At 38.8% G+C, this 24,451-nt stretch overlaps 1 protein-coding gene across 1 annotated transcript in view; it reads right to left on the minus strand.

Moving 5' to 3' along the window:
• Positions 1 to 24,451, minus strand: part of FASN1 (Fatty acid synthase 1) — a 666,286-nt gene that overhangs the window by 494,170 nt on the left and 147,665 nt on the right. The window contains exon 7 of the mRNA XM_090415364.1: positions 23,572 to 23,802. Within this exon, the coding sequence (XP_090271490.1) occupies positions 23,572 to 23,802 (231 nt within the window). The remainder of the gene's footprint in view (positions 1 to 23,571; positions 23,803 to 24,451) is intronic.

Here is a 24,451-nt window from a genome sequence, read left to right on the forward strand (position 1 = left end):
TAAGTACAACTTTGCATAGACATGAGACTAGTTTAGTTCACATGAAAAATTTCTTAAAATGGAAGGAACTTGATAAAAATTTAAAAAACAAAACTACTGTAAATGTATGAAATGGAAAAGAAACATTGGAAGAGTGTTTTAGAATGCTTGATTGAAATTACAAAATTCATAGCCGAAATTTAGCTTTTTGCGGATCATCTGATAAATTATATGAAAGGAATAACGGCAATTTTTTAAAATTAGTCGAACTGTTTGCAAAGTTTGATCCCATTATTGTAAACTCATGTTGAAAGAGCCCTACATTGAAACAATAGAGTAGACTATTTGAGTAAAGACAGAAAAAATGAAATATTGGAAACTTTAAGTAACGCAATCAGGGATACAATTTTATTATCAATTCTAAAATCTAAATATTATTTCATAATTTTAGACTGCACACCTGATGCAAGTAAAACAGAGCAAATGACCATTATTATTTGCTTTGTTTCCTGTGACAATGGAATTGTCTAGATCAGGAAAAACATTTTAGGTTTTGTAGATAAATCAGATTCCACAGGACATGGTTTATGTGCAACAATAATGGAACAAATGGAAAAATGGACCATCCCCCATTGAAAACATGTGAAGTCGAGGATATGACAATGCGGCAAATATGAAAGGGAAAAAATATGGGCTGCGTGCAGCTGAGACCTTTATATCAATGACATAGCCAGTGGATTGCAGGGGGATATTCAGTTGTTTGCAGTATTATGAGAAGGACACTGACCTGCTGAGATAAGAGGGTTATCATTCCATTGTATAAGTCTCTGATCAGACCACACTTGGACTATTGTTCTCAGATTTGGTCCCCAGGATTTGAAGGGGATAAATTAACTGTGGAAAGGATACAAAGACGGATGACAAAGATGGTTTCAGGACTGTACAAGGATAGTTATAAGGATCGGCTGAGAGAATGTGGACTGCAGAGTTTGGTGGATAGAAGAAGGAGAGGTGATATGATTGAGACTTTTAAACTGTTGAGAGGTGGTTACAGGGTTGACACTGGGTAGTTCTTTCGCTTGGTTGAACAGCGGGAAGGAGTGATGACAAGAGGCCATCCCTGGAAGTTACAAAAGGAAACTGTGAGCAAGAGGGTAAGGAGTGGTTTCCTTGTGTGGAGGGTGGTTGAGCCGTGGAATGCATTGCCTGATGGAGTGGTGGGAGCGAGAACGGTCAGTGAGTTTAAAGAGTGGTATGATAGACTTTGTGTTTCTCAGGGGGGGTCCTCCCCTCGATGAGTCTTGACAGACTTTATGTCTTAGGAAGGACCTCCCTCGATGAGTCTTTTGACTCCTTGGAGGCCTGAATAATAATAATAATAATAAAATTTGATTTTGAACAAACATTCTCGAGCTCTTTACATGCCATGTGCTGCTCATACTCTAAATTTAATCATTAACGATGCAGCCAAAGTGAATGCAGATACAATTAGTTTCTTTGCAATTATTCAAGAAATATACAATTTCTTTTCATTCCCTTACAAACATTGGGCAATCCTTTTAAAGTTTGTAAAAAATTTAACATTGAAACAGCCATCAAAAACGCGATGGGAAAGTAAAATTAATGCAATCCACCTTCTACGATATCAGTTAGGAGAAATTTATGAATCACTTTTTGAAATTTTAAAATAATGAAAATTTTAATAAAGAAACTCAGCATGAAGCACAAACATGTGCTAAAATAAAGGACTACAAATTTATATCCTCTCTTATAGTGTGGAAGGTGTGAGTGACTGTGGAAGTTTAGGAGATGGTTTTGTTTGGGAGAGTGAATTTAGATTAAGAGTGACTGACCTGCAGCGGGAGATAGATGAGTTGAAAGAGGAGGTGGAATGTCTAGTGAATGAGAGCAGAAGTATGAAAGATAAGATTAGGAGAATGGAAGAGATGAATGCAAGGCGAATCAGAGTAGGAGAGAGAGAGAATTTAAGGAGTATGAGTGAGAGGTATGGGGGTGCTAGCAGAGGAGAGATTGGAAACAGTAGAAGAGAAGGAATGAGAGAGAGGTATGGGAATGCTAGCAGACGAGAGGATGAAAACAGTAGGAGAGACGGAATGAGAGAGAGATATGGAAGTGCTAGAAGAGGAGAGAATGGAAACGGTAGGAGAGATGGAATGAGAGAGAGGTATGGGAATGCTAGCAGACGAGAGGATGAAAACAGTAGGAGAGACGGAATGAGAGAGAGATATGGAAGTGCTAGAATAGGAGAGAATGGAAACGGTAGGAGAGATGGAATGAGAGAGAGGTATGGGAATGCTACAAGACGAGCGGATGGAAACAGTAGTAGGAGAGACAGAATGAGAGAGGGATATGGAAGTGCTAGAAGTGGAGAAAATGGAAACAGTAGGAGAGAGGGAATGAGAGAGATGTATGGGAGTGCTAGAAGAGGAGAGAATGGAAACAGTAGAAGAGAGAGGTATGGGAATGAAAGAAGAGGAGAGAATGGAAACAATAGGAGCGATGGAATGGTAAGAGGTATAATGTATGGTGACTCAATGATCCGTGGTGTTCAGGATAGGATGCGTGAGGAGTGTTTGCCAGGAGGAACAATAGAAAGGGTGGCTATGGCAATTAAGAGAAGTGAAAGGGTGGATGAGATGATTGTGATGGTAGGAACGAATGACTTGAGTGGTAATGTAAGTCGGGCAGCGAGAGATATGAGATTTTTGCTTGAGACTGTACGGAAGAAGACAGAGAGAGGAAAAATAGTGTGCGTGTTGCCTAGGTATGATAATGATGAGCTGAGCAGAAGAGCGGTGATATTGAATGGCATAATAGCGAGAATGTGTGACAAGAGAGGACTGGTATATGTGGATGCTTGGAGTGCGTTTGAGGAAAGAGAGGAGTTGTTTGCGAGAGACCGTTTGCATTTGAATGAGGAAGGACGTAGGCATCTGGAGAGATTGCTGTTTTGAACGAGTCAGTGTGTCCCAGGGAGGATGATAGCAGGGGTGGCCTCTTGTGGGAATGGATACTTGGGAGAAGGGAGACAATGTCAGGTAAGACTGAGCCCAGTGGAGTCTAGAAGGGATAATGCTGGGTATAGAAACAATGGCATTTAAATGCTGTATACTAATGCCAGGAGTATCCGGAATAAGGGAGAGGAATTGGTGGCGCAGATAGCATCAGCCTGGCCAAAAATTATTGCGATCACTGAGACGTGGTTGACAGAAGGGGATATAAAAACAGAAATAGAAGTCGCTGGGTATAGCATTTTTCGTCAGGATAGGAGGGGAAAGCGTGGTGGTGGGGTGCTGCTTATGATAAGTGATGACCTATGTCCTGTAAGAGTGGAGAATTTGGAAGGTAGTGAGACAAATGATTTTGAGAGCGTATGGTGTGAGGTAGAGGTAGGCAAGACAGGATATTTAGTGGGATGTTGCTACAGACCCAGGAGCACAGAGGATGGGGACCAGGAGATGTTTAGACAGCTAAGTTTGGCAAGTGCAAGAAGAATGATTGTTATGGGAGATTTTAACTTCAGTAGTATAAATTGGAGAGAGGAAGATGCATGTAACAATAGGGGAATGGAATTTCTAGAATTCTTGAGGAACAAATGTCTTAGGCAACATGTAACAGAGGGAACAAGAGGTTCAAAAATTTTGGATTTGGTTATAGCATCAGAAGAGTTGATAATAACTGAGTTGACGTCTCTCCCACCAGTTGGAGAGAGTGACCATATGGTTTTGACTTGGAAAATGAATAGCCATGCAGGAGTATCAAAGAGACGGGAACTTATGTGGAATTATAAGGCAGGTGATTATAATAGTCTTAGACGTCAACTTCGGGAAGTTTCATGGAGGGAGGAATTGGAAGGCCGGGATATCACCAGTGCGTGGGAAATTGTGAAAGAATATTTGTTATCAGCAATGGTAAGTTGTATACCACGAGTGAAGAAGAGGGCGCAATTTGGAGTAAAGTGGATGACAAACAATATTAAACAGGAATTGCATGCGAAAAAGAGGCTATGGAAGAGATATAAGGAGACAGGTGAAGAGATGCATGAGGAATATAAGACACAGGCCAGAAGAGTGACTCGTGTGGTAAGGAAAGCGAAACTGGAATATGAGAGGAGATTGGCCCTAAGATCCAAAGAAAATCCTAGGGAATTTTTTAGCTATGTGGTCAGTAGGAGGAGAAATGACTGTGGAAGAATGATATTGTGGGATAAAAATGGGAATAGAGTGACTGATGCAGAGGACATAGTGGAATTGTTCAATGAACACTTTATTGGAGTATTTCATCCTAGAGGAGTCAGTTTTAATGCTAGAGGGATAGCACTGGTACGAGGTCTGGAGGTACAGGAGGAGAGTGTGTTTCAGATACTGAGTACTCTGGATGTCAGTAAAGCTGTGGGACTGGATGGTATTTCGCCACGAGTTTTGAGAGAATGTGCTAGGGAATTGACAATACCTTTAATGTGGCTTTTCAATGAAAGTCTGGCTTTGGCAAAGGTGCCCAGGGAATGGAAGGAAGGTAAGATAGTGCCATTGCATAAGGGTGGTAACAGACTGGAAGTGTCTAATTATAGGCCAGTCTGTGTGTCATCAGCAGTTGTTAAGATCTTGGAGAAAGTAGTGAGGGACCGAGTACAGCATTGGGCAGATGAGGGTAATGTTATCTGTGAGAATCAACATGGATTTGTGAAAGGACGCTCTTGTTTTAGCAATATGCTAGCCTTTTATAATAAAGTTACAAGAGCATTAGATGAGGGAAAGGCATATACTGCAATTTTCTTAGACTTGGCGAAGGCATTTGACAGGGTGCCACATGATAAGCTGATATTTAAGTTGCAGCACATGGGTCTGGATGTCAGATTGGTCAACTGGATTCAGGATTGGCTGTCTGATAGGTATCAGAGAGTTGTGTATGGTGGAGCAGTTTCCAGGAGGCAGAGGGTTACAAGTGGGGTCCCACAGGGCTCAGTACTAGGACCTATATTGTTTAACCTTTATATCAATGACATAGCCAGTGGATTGCAGGGGGATATTCAGTTGTTTGCGGATGATGCGAAGCTTGGAAGGATTATTAGTAATAGTGCAGATGTGGTAGCCCTGCAAGAGGATTTAAATAAGCTAGATAGATGGGCAAATGAATGCGGGTGTCAGTTTAATGCAGCAAAATGCAAGGTCTTGAGGTTTGGGAAACATCGATGGGATGCTGCATACTCTATGGGAGGAGTTATACTGGAGGAAGTAGGGGAGACAAGAGATCTGGGGTTGATGATTGATAGAAACCTGAAGTTTAGGGGACATATTGCAAAGGTGGTGAAGGTAACACAGAGGATTGCTGCTATTATGAGAAGGACACTGACCTGCAGAGATAAGAGGGTTATCATTCCGTTGTATAAGTCTCTGATCAGACCACACTTGGACTATTGTTCTCAGATTTGGTCCCCAGGATTTGAAGGGGATAAATTAACCATGGAAAGGATACAAAGACGGATGACAAAGATGGTTTCAGGACTGTACAAGGATAGTTATGAGGATCGGCTGAGAGAATGTGGACTGCAGAGTTTGGTGGATAGAAGAAGGAGAGGTGATATGATTGAGACTTTTAAACTGTTGAGAGGTGGTTACAGGGTTGACACTGGGGAGTTCTTTCGCTTGGTTGATCAGCGGGAAGGAGTGATGACAAGAGGCCATCCCTGGAAGTTACGAAAGGAAACTGTGAGCAAGAGGGTAAGGAGTGGTTTCTTTGTGTGGAGGATGGTTAAGCCGTGGAATGCATTGCCTGATGGAGTGGTGGGAGCGAGAACGGTCAGTGGGTTTAAGGAGTGGTATGATAAACTTTGTGTTTCTCAGAGGGGGACTTCCCCTCGATGAGTCTTGACAGACTTTGTCTTAGAAAGGACCTCCCTCGATGAGTCTTTTGACTCCTTGGAGGCCTGAATAATAATAATAATAATAAAATAATAATAATTATAACTTGGCATGATTTACTTAACAGAATAAACCTGTGAGTAAAATGCTTCAAGACAAAAATATGAACATTACACTTGCTTGAGGATCTCTCGAAAACTTAAAAATATTCTTACAAGAGTATCGATCAGATACAAATTTTAAAGAAGTTCTAAAAACAGCAAAAGAACTGAGTGAAGAGGTCGATGAAGAACAAGAATTTAAAACTGGTACGGAAGTTCGACGACGAAAGAAGACACAACAATTTGACTAAAAGCATCATGACGAAACGCCACAATCACCAGAAGATAAATTTAGAGTGAATGTGTTTTATACACTTCTAGACGTTGCAATATGTTCGTTAATAGAACCTTTTGAACAATTAAAAACATATTATGATAATTTCAATTTCTTGTATAGATTACTACAAATTAATAATGAAGATTTACGAAAAAAGTTTGAAAATTTAGAGATTCTCTTGAAGGACGGGGACAATAAAGATGTAAATGCAATAGAACTATATGACAAGTTATGTGCCTTCCGGGATATTTTTGCGGAGGGATAATTTAATTTTTCAAAACCCTTTCGATATTCTTAATTTTATTGTGTCCAATAATTTATCTTTCCCTAACTATTCAATTGCATTAAGAATACTATTAACTTTACCTGTTAGTGTAGCGAGCAGTTAATGTTCCTTTTCCAAGTTGAAATTGATTAAAACCTACTTAAGAACAAGTATGTAACAAAAAAGGCTTGTTAGTTTGGCGTTAATAGTTATTGAAAATGGTATGTGTGTGGAATTAGACGTTAAGATCATTATTTCTAATTTTGTGAATATGAAATCAAAACCCTAAAATTTTAATTTAAAAAATTTCAAGTATATTTATGTAATTTAATTTATTTTCTGTTATTCTGTAAAGATGATATTTTTTGAATACTTATATTAAATGTTCTAATTATTTCTGAATTCTTTTCTTATTTTCTCATCTATCTTGAATTTCTTTTATTTTCAGAAAAGATAGTTACACTTATAAAAATTATTAAAACATTTTTACAAGTTACTAAGAAGGTACTAACTTGTAAAATGAAAGAATTTTTTAAACTTTAGTTCAAATAAATTTTAACTTTAATTAAAATTCATTTTAATTTTGTTAGCGATTCGGGTCGGTGAGAAGGCTATCATCCCTGTATCATTATATTCAACAATTAAAGTGAAGTGGTTTTGTCAAATTTGCTTTAACTTTTAAGAATTTTTTGAATATTCAAGTTTTTAACGATTATCCTTGTGTACAGGCTTAAGTGCTGTGAGGACATTACGTTGGAGATTTAATGGATTTCTTACAACACTCAAAAAGAATTAAAATAGAATTTAATACTTCCTATATTTCGTCCTAGTCACTAGGACATCTACGGGAATTACAAAAACAATTAATGTAACATGCACACAAAAACTTACAATACTAAGCCCAACCACGTGGGTGACATTAAAGTCCTGTCTAGGTGGAGCGCCCTCTAAGGGCAGTAGTAGGTTGCCTGGAATGTAAGGGGGGGACCCCTAGTGATGAGTGTTTCCCAAATCTTCGGAAGCTTAATGCAACCGTATTTATTAAGATTTGGTTGGTTTTTGAGAGCTGCTGCTGCTTCTAAGAAAAGTCTCTCTTTCTTGAATTTGCTATGGTGGAGCATGGTGGTTTTCTTCCATGATACTCTGTGGGTGGTGTCCAAAATATGGTCAGCCAAGCCTGAATGGCCATAGTTGCGTTTAACGATGTACGACTTGTGTTCCTCCAGGCGGATGGATGCTGATCTGCCTGTCTGTCCAAAGTACGCAAGCTTACAGGAACATGGTACTTTGTAAACTCCAGGCAGAGAGAGAGGAGGGAGCTGATCTTTCGTAGAACGGAAAAGGGTAGCCAGTTTGCGGGAGGGCTTATATGCTGTGTGTAGGTTATACTTTTTTAGTGTCTTGGCTATTTTTTCTGAAGTGCCACGGATGTAGGGTATGGTGATGGCATTTTTAAAATCTTGTTGATGGGAGGGACGGGGAATGGGGAGGAATTGATTATTTTTTTGATACTGTGTTCGCTGTAGCCATTGGAGAGGAAAGTTCTGTGTATGTGGTTAAGCTCAGTAGTGAGGGCGGTTCCACTGGAACAAAGATTGTGGGCTCTCTTGGTAAGAGTTTTCATGATACCATATTGTTGTGAGGGGTGGTGGTGAGAGAGTTTGTGAATGTATCTGCCTGTGTGTGTGGGTTTTCTGTATACAGTGAAGGCAAGTGTATCATTAGGCAGGCGTGTAACTAAGGTGTCTAGGAAGGGTAAACAATTGTTCTTTTCCTTTTCTATAGTAAACTGGATTCTTGGATGTAGGCTATTGAGATGACTGAGGAAGGAGTCTAACGTGTCTGGGCCATGAGGCCAAATAGAGAACACATCATCTACATATCTTAGCCAGATAGAAGGTTTGAGTGGGGCTGAGTCTATGGCTCGTTTTTTGAAATCTTCCATATAGAAATTGGCAGGGGGGGTGGGGGGGGGAACCATGGCAGTTCCCTCTATCTGCTTGTAGATTTTGTTCTTCCAAGAGAAATACCATTGATATCTCCTCTTTGTTTACCAATATTCCCTTAACTGACACTTTATCTCTCTTAGAAAACGTTTTTCCCTCTGACATCTTAGATCTCTTTTCCTTTGCCATCAACTCTGGGTATTTCTCTTGGAAGAACAAAATCTACAAGCAGATAGAGGGAACCGCCATGGGTTCTCCCCCCTCACCTCCCCCTTGCCAATTTCTATATGGAAGATTTCGAAAAATGAGCCATAGACTCAGTCCCACTCAAACCTTCTATCTGGCTAAGATATGTAGATGATGTGTTCTCTATTTGGCCTCATGGCCCAGACACGTTAGACTCCTTCCTCAGTCATCTCAATAGCCTACATCCAAGAATCCAGTTTACTATAGAAAAGGAAAAGAACAATTGTTTACCCTTCCTAGACACCTTAGTTACATGCCTGCCTAATGATACACTTGCCTTCACTGTATACAGAAAACCCACACACACACAGTCAGATACATTCACAAACTCTCTCACCACCACCCCTCACAACAATATGGTATCATGAAAACTCTTACCAAGAGAGCCCACAATCTTTGTTCCAGTGGAACCGCCCTCACTACTGAGCTTAACCACATACACAGAACTTTCCTCTCCAATGGCTACAGCGAACACAGTATCAAAAAAATAATCAATTCCTCCCCCATTCCCCATCCCTCTCGTCAACAAGATTTTAAAAATGCCATCACAATACCCTACATCCGTGGCACTTCGGAAAAAATAGCCAAGACACTAAAAAAGTATAACCTACACACAGCATATAAGCCCTCCCGCAAACTTGCTACCCTTATCCGTTCTACGAAAGATCAGCTCCCTCCTTTCTCTCTCTCTCTCTGCCTGGAGTTTACAAAGTATCCTGTTCCTGTAAGCTTGCGTACTTTGGACAGACAGGCAGATCAACATCCATCCACCTGGAGGAACACAAGTCGTACATCCTTAAACACAACTATGGCCATTCAGGCTTGGCTGACCATGTTTTGGACACCACCCACAGAGTATCATGGAAGAAAACCATCATGCTCTACCACAGAAATTCAAGAAAGAGAGACTTTTCTTAGAAGCAGCAGCAGCAGCTCTCAAAAACCAACCAACCAAATCTTAATAAATATGGTTGCATTAAGCTTCCGAAGATTTGGGAAACACTCATCACCAGAGGTCCCACCTTACATTCCAGGCCACCTACTACTGCCCTTAGAGGGCGCTCCACCTAGATAGGAGTTTAGTGTCACCCACATGGTTGTTCTTAGTATTGTAAGTTTTTGTGTGCATGTTACATTAATTGTTTTTGTAATCCCCGTAGATGTCCTAGTGACTAGGACGAAATATAGGAAGTATTAAATTCTATTTTAATTATTTTTGAGTGTTGTAAAAAATCCATTAAACCTCCAACATAATGATTATCCTACCTAACCACACACCCCTGGTTCATTACATTTAGAGAACCAACGTGTGGCTGTTCTGCCAAAATTTATTTAAGAAATTTCAAATAATTTAAATTTTTATTATCGTAAAAGAACCACACACACGCAGATTGTTACAGCGGTGCTTAGATAGAAACTGCATGTGAGCGCCAAAGAACGTAGCGCCGGTTCTGCCTACATTATATAATGAAAAATTAACAAAATATTTTTCTTACATATAATATACAACAATAATGATAAAGTTTCTGTAATGGCAATATATTATGAATGCCAAACAGATTGCTGGTTGAATGTGTGAAGTCAGTAATGGTATAGCTCTATATTGTATTTGTTTCAAAGGAAGCAGATTGTTGTAATAATCTCCACCCCAACAGGTGATCCCATATTGGAGTGCGGAATTTACCTAAGAATTGTATAAACATCTTAAGAATGCTGCATTTACAAATTTTTTAACATAATATACTCTGTTAATTATGAATCTGAACTTATTTGTTAAAAATGTGGTGTGGGGGTTCTAATTCATATTGCTATCGATATGGAGGCCCAACTACTTGACTGATTTTGTTTTTTTGACTAAGCTAGTTTCAATATTATTATTATCATTATGCGACACCTCCAGGGAGTCCAAAGACTCATCCAGGGACTGCAACTACACCAATGCCATCTACCGCCCACCATCATCACTAGTATTTTCAAAGACAATCATAAACATCCATGCCCATGATGGGATTCAAACCCACAGTCTTTTGGCTGGAGTACGCTAACCACTCGGCCAACCAGGCTGGTGAGGTTAATCCAATTTTTCTAGACACTTAAGAGTCAGTTCGGTGTACACTAATGACGTGTCATCAGCGGACAATATCATTTTGCCAAAAATGTTTGTATTTACACCAATCATTAACCTATTAAAAACAGGATCGATCATAGCACTGAACATCCATATTTTATTATTTTTGTTGCACTGTTGAATGTGCCATAGCTGGTATTTTGTTTTCTATTATTAGATAGGATCTGTCTAGTCCATACTATAGTCCGGTCTTTAGTAACTCCTCCAATGCAGTATCCAGACATTTTCAGTAGTAGATCATGACGAACGCAGTCAAACACCTTAAATATATCAAGAAAAACAGCTGCTGTGTTCATTCCTTTATTTATTCCACTATAAGCTGTTCCATTGGAACTCAAATAGTGCTTTTTTTTTCAGTACTGAATCTGGATCTAAACCCATATTGATTAGATGAGTAAAAGTATATGGAATTTAGATAGCAATTTAATCATTTTTTCATTAGGATTTCAATAACCATTGCACTGAGGATGGCATAGATATTGGTCTGTAATTTCAGATTTCTTTTCTGTTATCTTTTTTATATTCCCGGAAGTTGTATAAAAGTGTGATGAGAAAGGGTATGAGGAGCATATTTTTTACATGGAGAATTGTCAGTGAATGGAACGCATTACCAGAATGTGTTGTTATTCTCATTATTATTATTATTATGGGCAACTCCAGGGAGTCCTTAGACTCATCGAGGGAGATCCCAAATCATGTTCACCACAACTATTCGACATTCATAGAGTATCTATCATACCTCGCCTTAAACTCATTCACTGTCACAGCATCCACCACAGATTCTGGAAGCCCATTCCACTCATTCAGCACTCTAAAGTAAACAACCCAGCTCTAACACCCTTACTAACCACACTTTTGCCCAGCTTCCATGGATGTCCCCTAGTCCCCCCACAACCAGCCCTGTTCTCAAAAATATCGTCTGAATTAATTTTATAGAAACCCTTCAGTAATTTGAATGTCTCAATCATATCTCCCCTCCTCAGCCTATCAACCAATTTTTGCAACCCACAAATCCTCAACCTGTTCTCATAAGGGTCATTCCACAGACCTGCTATCATCTTGGTCACTCGCCTCTGGATCCTCTCAACCTCCTCCCCATCAAGAAGAAACCTAGGTGACCAAATCTGGGCACAGTAGTCGAGATGGGGTCTTATCAAGGCTCGATACAAAGGAACAATAATATGCTTGTCAACTTATTGTTCAGCAACCAAGTGATTTGATGAGCTGATTTGGCCACTTTTGCAATGTGCCCATAAATTTCAACTCCTTATCCACCAACACTCCTAAATCTCATGCGTTATCAATTTCCTGGAGTACAGTTCTACCAATGTAGTAAACTGCTGCTAATCTTTTCATCCCAAAATGTATAACCTTACATTTTGCCACATTAAATTGACATCCATTCTCCTTAGCCCAGACATCCAATCTATCCAAATCATCTTGCAAAATAATGACATCATCTGCATTCACTATTGCCCTACCCAATTTGCATCAACCACAAACAAATGAACTGTTCCTCTCAGACACTTTCCTATATCATTAATGAACAAATTAAACAGCAGTGGTCAAAGAACAGATCCTTGTAGCCCACCACTAGTCACATTCCGTCTTGTGGACTCTACTCCTGAATAAACCACTCTTTGATAGCTCTCATTCAACCACCCTCCTATCCATATCAACCACCCTTCTATCCATATCACCAACCCTATATCCATTCTCATATGCTGCATTTTACTTATTAGAATTCCATGTAGTATCCTGTCAAAGGCCTTAACAACGTCCAGTAGAATCACTGTAAACCCATTTTACAAATATGCTAGCCTTTTATAGTAAAGTTACAAGAATATTAGATGAGGGAAAGGCATATACTGCAATTTTCTTTAACTTGGCGAAGGCATTTGACAGGGTACCACATGATAAGCTGATATTTAAGTTGCAGCACATGGGTCTGGATGTCAGATTGGTCAACTGGATTCAGGATTGGCTGTCTGATAGGTATCAGAGAGTTGTGTATGGCAGAGCAGTTTCCAGGAAGCACAGGGTTACAAGTGGGGTCCCACAGGGCTCAGTACAAGGACCTATATTGTTTAACCTTTATATCAATGACATAGCCAGTGGATTGCAGGGAAATATTCAGTTGTTTGCAGATGATGCGAAGCTGGGAAGGATTATTAGTAATAGTGCAGATGTAGTAGCCCTGCAAGAGGATTTAAATAAGCTATATAGATGGGCAAATGAATGGGGGTTTCAATTTAATGGTGCAAAATGTAAGGTCTTGAAGTTTGTGAAACATCCATGGGATGCTGCATATTCTATGGGAGGAGTTATACTGGAGGAAGTAGGGGAGACAAGAGATCTGGGGTTGATGATTGATAGAAACATGAAGTTTAGGAGACATATTGCAAAGGTGGTGAAGGTAACACAGAGGATGGCTGCTATTATGAGAAGGACACTGACCTGCAGAGATAAGAGGGTTATCATTCCGTTGTATAAGTCTCTGATCAGATCACACTTGGACTATTGTTCTCAGATCTGGTCTCCAGGATTTGAAGGGGGTAAATTAACTGTGGAAAGGATACAAAGACGGATGACAAAGATGGTTTCAGGACTGTATAAGGATAGTTATGAGGATTGGCTGAGAGAATGTGGACTGCAAAGTTTGGTGGATAGAATGAGAGGTGATATGATTGAGACTTTTAAACTGTTGAGAGGTGGTTACAGGGTTGACACTGGGGAGTTCTTTCACTTGGTTGAACAGTGGGAAGGAGTGATGACAAGAGGCCATCCCTGGAAGTTACGAAAGGAAACTGTGAGCAAGAGGATAAGGAGTGGTTTCTTTGTGTGGAGGGTGGTTGAGCAGTGGAATGCATTGCCTGATGGAGTGGTGGGAGGGAGAACGGTCAATGAGTTTAAAGAGTGGTATGATAGACTTTGTGTTTCTCAGGGGGGGGGGGGACCTCCCCTCGATGAGTCTTGACAGACTTTATGTCTTAGGAAGGACCTCCCTCGATGAGTCTTTTGACTCCATGGAGGCCTGAATAATAATAATAATAATAATAATAATTACCCTTATCCAGTTCAGCCATCACTGTATTAATACATGAGCAAGTTACTGAGGCATGACCTACCCTTCACAAAACCATGCTGTCCCCGATACAGTGTCCCATTTTCATCTATCCAAGCTTGTATTTTCCTCTTGACTATTTTCTCCAAAACCTTGATAACGATTCCTGTTATGCTGAGTGGCCACTAATTTTCAACAGCAGCCGTGGAACCACCTTTATGCAGCAGAACTATTTTCCCCTCTTTCCACCCCCTTGGGACTGGCCTAGACCCGAGGCTCAAATTAAACAAAATGGTCAAGGGCACTGACAATTCATATGCCGCTTCACGTACAACACGAGCTGGTATACCATCCAATCGAACAGATGTATTGATATTGAGGTTCTGTAATAGACTATTTACCTCTACTTCATTCATCACAATTCCAGTATAAGCTATTCCAGTATAGGTTCTTCTGTTCCTGCAATGTCACCACCTGGATGATATATTCTTGCAAAGTGCTAGCTCAGTAATTCCACTATATCGACTGATTCGGTTACCTCCCTACCCTCAGCATTTTTTAAAATCATTCTGCCAAGAACATTTTTCCTTTTACTTGCAACATATTGAAAAAATTGTTTGGGATTCTCTTTAACCTGCATGGCCAATTTTCTTTCATAATCTGCTTTTCTTTTCTTACCACCCTTGTTACCTTCCTGGCCTGAGCTTTATACTGTTTCTGCACCTGCTGGTGCAGGAACAGTATAAAGCTCTTAAATTCCCTCCACAATTGTTTCTTTTTTTGTAGCTCAAGCTTAATAGTGTTATTCATCCATTTAACCCCTACTTGATTTATTATTTGGACTCTTGGTATACAGTCAACCATTGCCTCCTGCAAATACTTCTTCACCACCTCTCATGCACTATCAACATCCAGCCCTTGCAGTTTTACATGCCATGACACTGATCCAAGCACACTCCTAGGCTTGTCAGACTTACCAGCCTGGTAATTCCACATGTACCCTGTCTTAATTGTAAATTCCACACCTTTATCCACCTCTCAAGTCATGACCTTGATCACTCTCACCAGTTGGTGGCAACATGGTCATGTTTGTGACAGCCACATTCTCAAATGCAATTACTAGGTTAAGCACTCTCTGCGCCCGTATTTTCCACTATATGCTGTCGCAGATAGTTGTCCCTTAATAACCGCATAAAATCCAATTCCTTCCTCCCATGTGTTCTCTCCTCCTTCCAGTTAATGTTACCATAATTGAAATCACCCATAATAATTACCTTCCTTCCACTCATTTCTTTTATTTGCCTGTGCATACTGTCTCCACCATCTATTCCATCACCTGGTCTATAGCAGCACCCAATTGTATATTTTGTTCTGCTAGACTCTATCTCACTTCAACTTCTATACTTCTTGGCTGCAACTCATCAGCTATCAACGATAACACTTCTCCCCCCCCCCCTTTTTATTCTCCCCGTCATCACTCCTGAACACGCTATACCCGTCGCATTCAATCCCACTAGCTTTATCATCTTCTGTCAGCCATGTTTCACTAATACCAACAACCTTATGATCGTTAATTCAAGGAGTGTTAAGGATTTAGATTCTATACAATAAATATGTTGTCATTTGAATGAATCTCCCACGATGAGTCTTCCGACTCCATGGAGGGTGTAATAATAATAATAATCTCCTTCTTCTCCCTTCTACGTGTTAGGCCTATTGATCTGTTACAAAGCTATCTTAAGCCCTTCTAAGTCATAACCATCTCAAGGATAAGATGACTAGTCCTATGCCTCGCAGCATATTCTATGGCTGCAGCTGCGTGTGTTCACGGAGCCGGTTAGCCTGCTTGTGGGAGGAAAAACCCCAGATAAACTGGGGAGAAAAACTCTGCTGTCCATGCCTAAGACTGGTTAACTTGGTCGTGACTGAGAAAGATCCTTAAGCTCCTCAAGTCGGCAAGGAATCAAGCCCAAATACTTCCTTCCCAGGCATATGGTTTCATAGCGCATAGCCACTAGGCTAACTGGCGAACAATAATAATAATAATAATAATATAGCTGAAGTAATCTTTAAGTGTTCTATAAATTTCCTGTGCTCAAAAGATTTATTAACATCCCAACCAGTCTATAGACATCCTGCAAAATCTGGATACGATTCCATAACACCTATTGAATAAAATGGTAAGAAGTGCAATTTATTCTCACTATTTCATGCATCATGGCTGGCCAGTAGAGAGGTTAATGGTATTTGAAAAGAACTTTAACTTATGTTTAATGATAATATTTAGTTTTTTAACATTCATATGGTCATATCCCATATTTTCCCTGTTTTTAATCTGATTACTACACTCTTTACCTCATCTTCAATTACTGCATGTCGATACATGGAATTCGCAATCCACAGAAGGTAACTCATGTACTTTATCAAAGTCACAACCACCATAGTTTCTAAAGTGGTTGTTCATTTTGTTAAGTACAACAGCGACATTGCCCTCTAAGAATTTGCGTGTTTTCTGCTTCATATTGCCAATTATCATGTTAACCAATCCCCAATCTTTACAAGAAAGAAATTTAATTAAGAGATAATATTCTTTGTTTCATTTATTTTTTTCTTTAAGTGTTTAGCAAAATTTTTATAGTCATGTTCAAACATTAAATTGTCGGGTTTCTTCTTACAACAGAGCTTTTCTTTTGTCCCTGTCATATTCTTCCTATAATAGAGCTTTTGTTTTGTCCTTATCATGTTTTTTAGTTCATCTATTATCCAGCCTGTGTGAACATCCTTTTTAACTCTTTTGTGATATTGCTATTTGCTGTCTGCATATTTGATCATTTTGATAAATTCCTCATATAAATGATTTCAATCTAATATATCATTTTGAGGCAGTTGATAATTTTTTAAGTAATTCTCAGATTTATTATAATTGGTACCAATTTCGAATTTTTCTCCTCAACAACCTTCAAACTTTCCCCACTAAGTGTATATTTGCACCACACTATTGCTTTCCATATTTCCATAAACTTTGCAACTGTGAACTGCTAGTTGTACTCATTCACTAAACTCATCCCAATATCTTCAATATACTATTACATAATTTTTTTAATACTTATCTGACAGCATTACCTAACCAAACAGGTGTGGTTCGACAATCTATCAAAAGCCTTTGCAAAATCGATTTATATAATACTATACATTCATCTGCTGACCGCTGAGAATACTGCTCTTAGCAATCCACTTCGGTTAGCTCTCATCAATCTCTCCAACACCTTAACTAATACTCCATATTTACAGATAGGAATATAATTTGAAGCATTCGCTTTATCATCACCTTTGTGAAATGGAACAACTTTTATTTCCTTCCCCTCCTTGGGTAATCCTAACTACCAGGAACATCCTCTTAAGATACCTGGAAAGATATCATCATCAAGTTGCCTTAACTCCTGATATACCTCTTACTTACTCACAAGTAAATCTTCTATGTCCTCTACATTTGAGCTTCTCATGATTTCACATAAACAAAGATGAAACACCCTGATGATTTGTTTACCAAATAACTCAACTATGTCCTCTGAAGCAGTCACTAATCAACCATTTTCATCCATTAACATCATCTTCCATTATTATTATTCTTTCTACTTGCCACATATTGAAAACGCTCCCTAGGATTCTTCTTGCTCTGATCTGCTAATTTTTGCTTTTCTCTAACTCAATGGAGGTCAGATGTTAATAGTAATAATAAAGACCAAAATTATGAAAATACGTAGGAGCATAGAAAACTTCAGCCGCATTCAGAATGAAGATCTAATAGAACAAGTAAAATATTTCAGCTAATCAGTAACAGTTTTTAGGAAAGATGGCAGGTTAAATCTGGAAGCCTGTAACCACCTCTCAACAGTTTCAATTATATCACCTCTCTTTCTTCTATCCACCAAATTCTGCAGTCCACATTCCCTCAGCTGATCCTCATAACTAACATTGTACAGTCCTGAAACTGTCTTTGTTATCTGCTCTGTACCCTTTCCACAGTTAATTTATCTCCTTCAAATCCTGGGGACCAAATCTGAGAACAATAGTCTAAGTGTGATCTGATCAGGGTCTTATACAATGGAACGATAACTCTTTTATCTCTGCAGGTCAGCATCCTTCTCATTATTGCAGCAATTCTCTGTGTTACCTTCACCACCTTTGCAATATGTCCCTTGAATTTCAGGTTTCTAACAATCATCAACCCCCAGATCTCTTGCCTAACGTACTTCCTCCAGTATTATTAGCGTGGGGGATTTTTCTTGCCTAAACTTAATTACGAAATCGTTATTATTAGACCTAGTAACCTTGCAGGGAGAAAAAAACATGGCGGCGGCATTGTCATCCCATGATTTTAATTTAAATTTCAGTCATTTCGTTAAGTGTGAGGTCTGTTATATGTATTCTTTCGATTACATAAATGATTTGTGGATGTTTAGTGTGGATGGAAGAAAGGTGTGTGTGTGTGTGCGAAGTGTGAACTAAATGAGCAACTGATGAATGCAAATATGAAATTGATGACAGTCGCGAGTGCACATTTGAAAGAGCAGGATGGTGAGAGAGAGATTTGTAAAAAAATCAGGAAGAAAAGAAAAAGAGCGATTTGAAAACTGCAACGTATGTTAAAAGGGATGAAAGCGAGGCAAGAGTGGCAGAAAGAAACGAAATTGAGAGAACGAATGAAACTAGAAATGGCGTGACACAGAAATCGCAAGTGAAAAAAATCGAAAGATAAATGATAGCTAAAAAAGAATGACTGATGGCGAAAGTTGGATGCATGTTGGACTGAAAGTAACGAAACAAAGAATGATGAATGAGAGTAAAAGTGAGAAGAATGATAGTGAAATTTGGATGCATGTTGGACTGAAACTACTGAAACAAAGAATGATGAATGAGAGTAAAAGTGAGAAGAATGATAGCGAAAGTTGGATGCATGTTGGACTGAAACTACTGAAACAAAGAATGATGAATGAGAGTAAAAGTGAGAAGAATGATAGCGAAAGTTGCATGTTAGTCCGAAAGTACGGAAACAAAGAAGGATGAATAACAGGGAAAGTGAGAAGAGGGGGTCGAGAGTTAGAAATTTAGAAAGATTTAATGATAGAGAGAATGTGTCGAGGGATTCGGAAAGTGAATTGGATTGGATGAGGCAAGAAATGAAATGGATGCGGAATGAAATTAAGAGAATTCAGATCAAAACTATTAAAATAAATCATGAAGGCATGAAAGAGTTAATGAAAGATGAGCGAGTGGCATTGTATGGCGACTCCATTATTAATGGTGTGCTAGACGATAAAATGCACAAGGTATGTTTTCTAGGTGGTAAAATGAGTAGAGTGATTGAGGAGTTGGATATGAGGCAGGAGTAAGCAAAAGAGTTAATAGTATTAATTGGTACAAATGATTTGAGAGAGAATGTCAGAATGAATATCAGGAGGCTGCTTGGAAAGATAAAAGAGAATAGTGTGACAGAAAGGGTAGTCAGTGTGTTGCCTAGATATGACTGTGGTGAAAATAGGTGGAGAGCAAGGATTATCAATGATATTCTGGCTGAAATGTGTGAGGAGATGGGAGTACAGCTTGTTAATGTGTGGAATGAGTTTGAGGGATGAAGTGAGCTGTATGGGAGTGATGGACTACATTTGAGTGGTTATGGTGTGAGTCGCTTGGAGAGACTGCTGCTGAAAGGTAGAGAAGTGAATAGAGAGAATGAATCACATCGAGAGGGGAGTGATGTGGAAGAGCAGGAGAGTAAGACAGGAGAGATTGAAGAAGTGGATATGAATGGGGAAGTGAGTGGTATGAGTACAGAAAATGAGATAATGGGTGTGCAAGAGGAGCAGGGAAACGGGGAAGCTCAGGGTGGACAGGGGTACACAGCATGAGAAAGGAGGATGCTCCAAGAGGACGTGAGAGCATGTGTAGGCAGGAAAGAAATGGGATGACCAGAGATCAGGAGAAACAGATGGAATTAAAAAGGGTTCTAAAATGAAGAAGCAGAAAGGGAAATGGTCCCAGTTCAGCATGGAGAGATCACATCGAGTGAGTGGTATCAGTTGAACTAGCTGTAGATCCAGAAATGAGCTGTTGTGTTTGTATACAAATGCTAGAAGTGTAAGAAACAAGGCAAATGAAATGGTTGCATTAATTGAGTCTGTTCACCCCAAAATTGCTGGAATAAGTGAGACATGGTTAGATGAAGACGACAGCCTGACAGGAATAGAGATGGAAGGGTATGATATGTTTCGTGAGGATAGAAGGGGTAAAAAGGGAGGGAGAGTGCTATTGATGATAGAGAAAGAATTATGTCCATACAAGGTAGAGATGCAAGAGGGAAATAGGGCCAGTGGTTTTCAGGCAGTATGGTGTGAGATAGAGGTGAATAGAATCAAATACTTGATGGGATGTTGTTATAGGCCTGGTAATGTGGATAGTGGTGATAGTGAAATGTATAGTCAAATTAGCCAAGCAAATAAGAAAAGGGTGATCATTATGGGTGATTTTAATTATGGCAATATAGACTGGAATGAAGAGATAGCAACTGGAAATAAAGAAAATGAGTTTCTTGAGTATTTGAGGGATAACTACCACAGACAGTATGTAACAGAGGGCACACGAGGATTAAGGGTCTTGGATTTGGTCATCTCATCAGAGGATGTAATTATAAATGAGGTGTCAAATCATTCACCAATGGTGAAAGACACCATGAGGCGATTATCTGGGTCGTTGCCAGCAGTGCAAGGACCCCTGTGAGAAAAGGGTATATGTGAAACTATAACGGGGGTGAATAGGAAGAGCTCAGACGACAGCTTGCAGGTGTAGCATGGAATGAAGAGTAGCTGTCAAAGAGATCAATGAAGCTTGAGGGATTTTCAAAAACTATCTGCATCTACTAGATGTTGCATCTAGTAGATGCAATATCTAAACATATTCCAAGGGTGAGAAGGTTAAATAAGATAGGTTTGAGATGGATGAATAAAGAGATTAAGCATGCGATGCAGAGAAAACGGACATTGTGGAAGCAGCATAAGAGAAGTGGAAGTAACCAATTTCATGAGGTCTACAAACGCCAGGCAAGGAGGGTGATTTGGTTGGTGAGAGTAGCTAAAGAGAGGTATGAACAGCAGTTAGCTAATGAAGCCAAAAAGAATCCTAGGGACTTTTTTCGATATGTAGCCAGCAAAAGAAAAAATGATTATGGAAGGATGACATCATTGATTGGAGGAAATGGTATAAAGACAGCTGTTACAGAATGTGTGGTGGAGATACTTAATGAGTAGTTCATAAAGATCTTTCAACCTTCTGAATGTGACTTCATGGAGAGATTGAGAGCAGTTGATGATGGGGAAGAGAGACTGACTGCAGGTGAGCAAGGGGTGTTTTTTGGGAGTTGAGTAAACTAGATGTAAATAAGGCTGTGAGACTTGATAATATATCACCGCATATTCTGAAGGAATATGCCAGAGAGTTGACACCTGCCTCGACATATTTTTTTAATACAAGTCTTGCACTTGGTTAAGTTCCTAAAGAGTGGAAGGAGGGCAAGATTGTGCCACTTCATAAAGGAGGTGATCGAACTTGAGAATCAAACTATAGGCCTATCTGTGTGTCAGGTGCTGAGGTTAAGTTGTTGGAGAAGCTTGTGAGAACTAGGATCCAGAGTTGGGTTGACAACAATGGTATAATCTTTGATGGACAGCATGGATTTGCTAAAGGGAGGTCATGTTTTAGTAATCTACTTACTTATTACAATAAACTGACTGCTTCCTTGGACAGAGGAGAAGGATACACAGTAATATACTTGGATTTCACAAAAGCTTTTGATAGAGTACCTCATGATAAGCTGACAGTCAAACTAGAGCAGATGGGGTTGGATATTAGATTAGTGCATTGGATTGGAGACTGGCTATTTGATAGGTATCAACAAGTTGTGTATGGGGATGTGATATCCAGAAAAAGAAAAGTCACTAGTGGAGTGCCTCAGGGGGTCTGTTTTAGGGCCCTTACTATTTAACTTGTATATTAATGATATTGGCGAAGATTTGGATGGAGATATTCATTTGTTTGCAGATGATGCAAAGTTGGGGCGAACCATAAAGAGTAGTGAAGATGTTGTGGCCTTGCAAGAAGACTTGAATAAATTGAGTGATTAGGCAAGCAAATGGAGATGTGAGTTCAATGTTGTAAAATGTAAGGTTTTAAAATTTGGAAAACAAAGATGGGATGCAGAATTTATGCTTGGTGATTATTTATTGTTGGAGGTAGAGGAAATAAGAGATCTGGGGGTGATAGTGAATAAGGATCTAAAATTTATGGGACACATCGCCAAAATTGTGAAGACAATACAAAGACTTCTGGGAATGGTGCTGAGGACACTGACATGTAGAAGTAGAGGGATTCTTGTTCCATTGTATAAGGCTTTGATTAGGCCACACATAAACTATTGTGCCCAGATTTGTCCGGATTTTCAGATGGATGAAGAGATGTTGGAAAGGGTCAAAAGGCGACTGACTAAGATAGTTTCTGACCTCTGGAATGTTGAGTATGAGGAAAGATTGAGATGTAATTTGCAGAGTCTGGTTTAGAGGAGGAAGAGGGGAGATATGATAGAGACCTACAAGTTGGTAAGGGGTTCCTTAGCACATTCTCTCAAAACTCGTGTTGAAATACAATCCGGTCCCACAGCTTTATTGACATCCAGAGTGCTCAGTATTTGAACAAGTTCTCCTTCTGCACCTCTAAGCCTCGAATCTGCCCTATCCCTTCTAGTATTAAAATTTATTCCTCCAGAATGAAATACACCAATAAACTGTTCATTGAACAATTCCACTATGTCCTCTGCATCAGTCACTCTATTCCCATTTTTATCCCACAATGTCATTCTTCCACAATCATTTCTCCTCCTATTCGCCACATAGCTAAAAAATTTCCAAGGATTTTCTTTGGATCTTATTGAACATTTCTTCTAATATTCCAGTTTCACCTTCCTTACCATACTAGTCACTCTCTTGGTCTGAGTCTTATATTCTTCATGCATCTGCTCTTCACCTGTTTCCTTATATCTCTTCCATAGCCTCTTTTTTCACATGCAGCTCCTGTTTAATATTGTTTGTCATCCACTTTACACCAAATTGTGTCCTCTTCTTCACTTGTGGAATACAGCTTACTATTGCTGCTAACAAATATTCCTTCACAATTTCCCACACACTAATGTTATCCCTGCCTTCCAATTCCTCCCTCCATGAAAATTCCCCAAGTTGACTTCTTAGACTATTGTAATCACCTACCTTATAATTCCACATACGTTCCCATCTCTTTGATTCTCCTGCATGTCTATTCATCTTCCAAGTCAAAACCACATGGTCATTCTCTCCAACTGGTAGGAGAGATGTCATCTCAGTTATTATCAACATTTCTGATGCTATGAGCAAATCCAAAACTCTTAAACTTTTGTTCCCTCTATTACATGTTGCCTAAGATATTTTTCCCTGAAGAATTCTAGAAATTCCATTCCCTTATAGCTCTCCCCAATTTATACTGCTTTTTTCAACAAAGATTACAGGTAAAATAAATAATGTGCTGAAGTGGAAATGGTATAACAAGCTTTATTTGTATATATTATAAGATAATCAAAATTTCTTAGTAGTATTTATAAATACCTGCAGTTGCTTCAGAATGTCCCATATTGCTCTTCACAGATCCAATGAGTAAAGGACCCTGTCTATTTTTGCAGAAAATATTAGTAATTGCCTTGGTTTCCTGAGGATCACCAACTTTTGTTCCTGTGCCATGTGCTTCAACAAAAAATACATCTTTCGGATCAACTTTGGCTTCCTCATATAGTTCTTTGAGTAATTTTGCCTGCATATCACTACTAGGATAGGTGACTCCTATTACAAAAAAATACATGCATACATACATACACACACATATATATACATATATATATATATGTAAATAAGTTTTTTAACTTGGGTAATGTATTAGGGTTACCAAGTAATTTATATATATATATATATATGATAAAGCTTTAATGACTGTTACCGAGAGATAAAAATATGACAAGATATATTTAAAAAGATACTACTAGTTTACTAGTTTCGTTGAATAGATTAACATCCTCAGGTATCACAATCAAAGAAATATATAAAAAAATTACAGAGACTTAAAATTGTAATAACAGAACAAGTATAAAAAGACAGTAGTGTGTTTAAAACACGCTTTAAATATATCTTGTAATATTTTTATCTCTCGGTAACAGTCACTAAAGCTTTATCATAATATTCCAACCGAGTAAAAATGAATTTGCATATATATATATATATATATATATATATATACACATACATACATACATACATACATATGTCTCACTTAACTAGTAACATATATATTATTTACTGACTTAAGCTCAACACATTCTTCACACTTAACAAAGTTTATCCGTAATGTATTCCATTCATTCATTCATTCATAAATGGACCTGGAGACACCCAAAGAAATTGATAATAGATATTAACAGCTAAATCATATATAGTA

The sequence above is a fragment of the Typopeltis vanoorti genome, chromosome 3 (assembly GCF_054136105.1).
Source record: "Typopeltis vanoorti isolate ZY-2024b chromosome 3, IOZ_Tvanoo_1.0, whole genome shotgun sequence".
NCBI classification, from domain to species: Eukaryota; Metazoa; Arthropoda; class Arachnida; order Uropygi; family Thelyphonidae; genus Typopeltis; species Typopeltis vanoorti.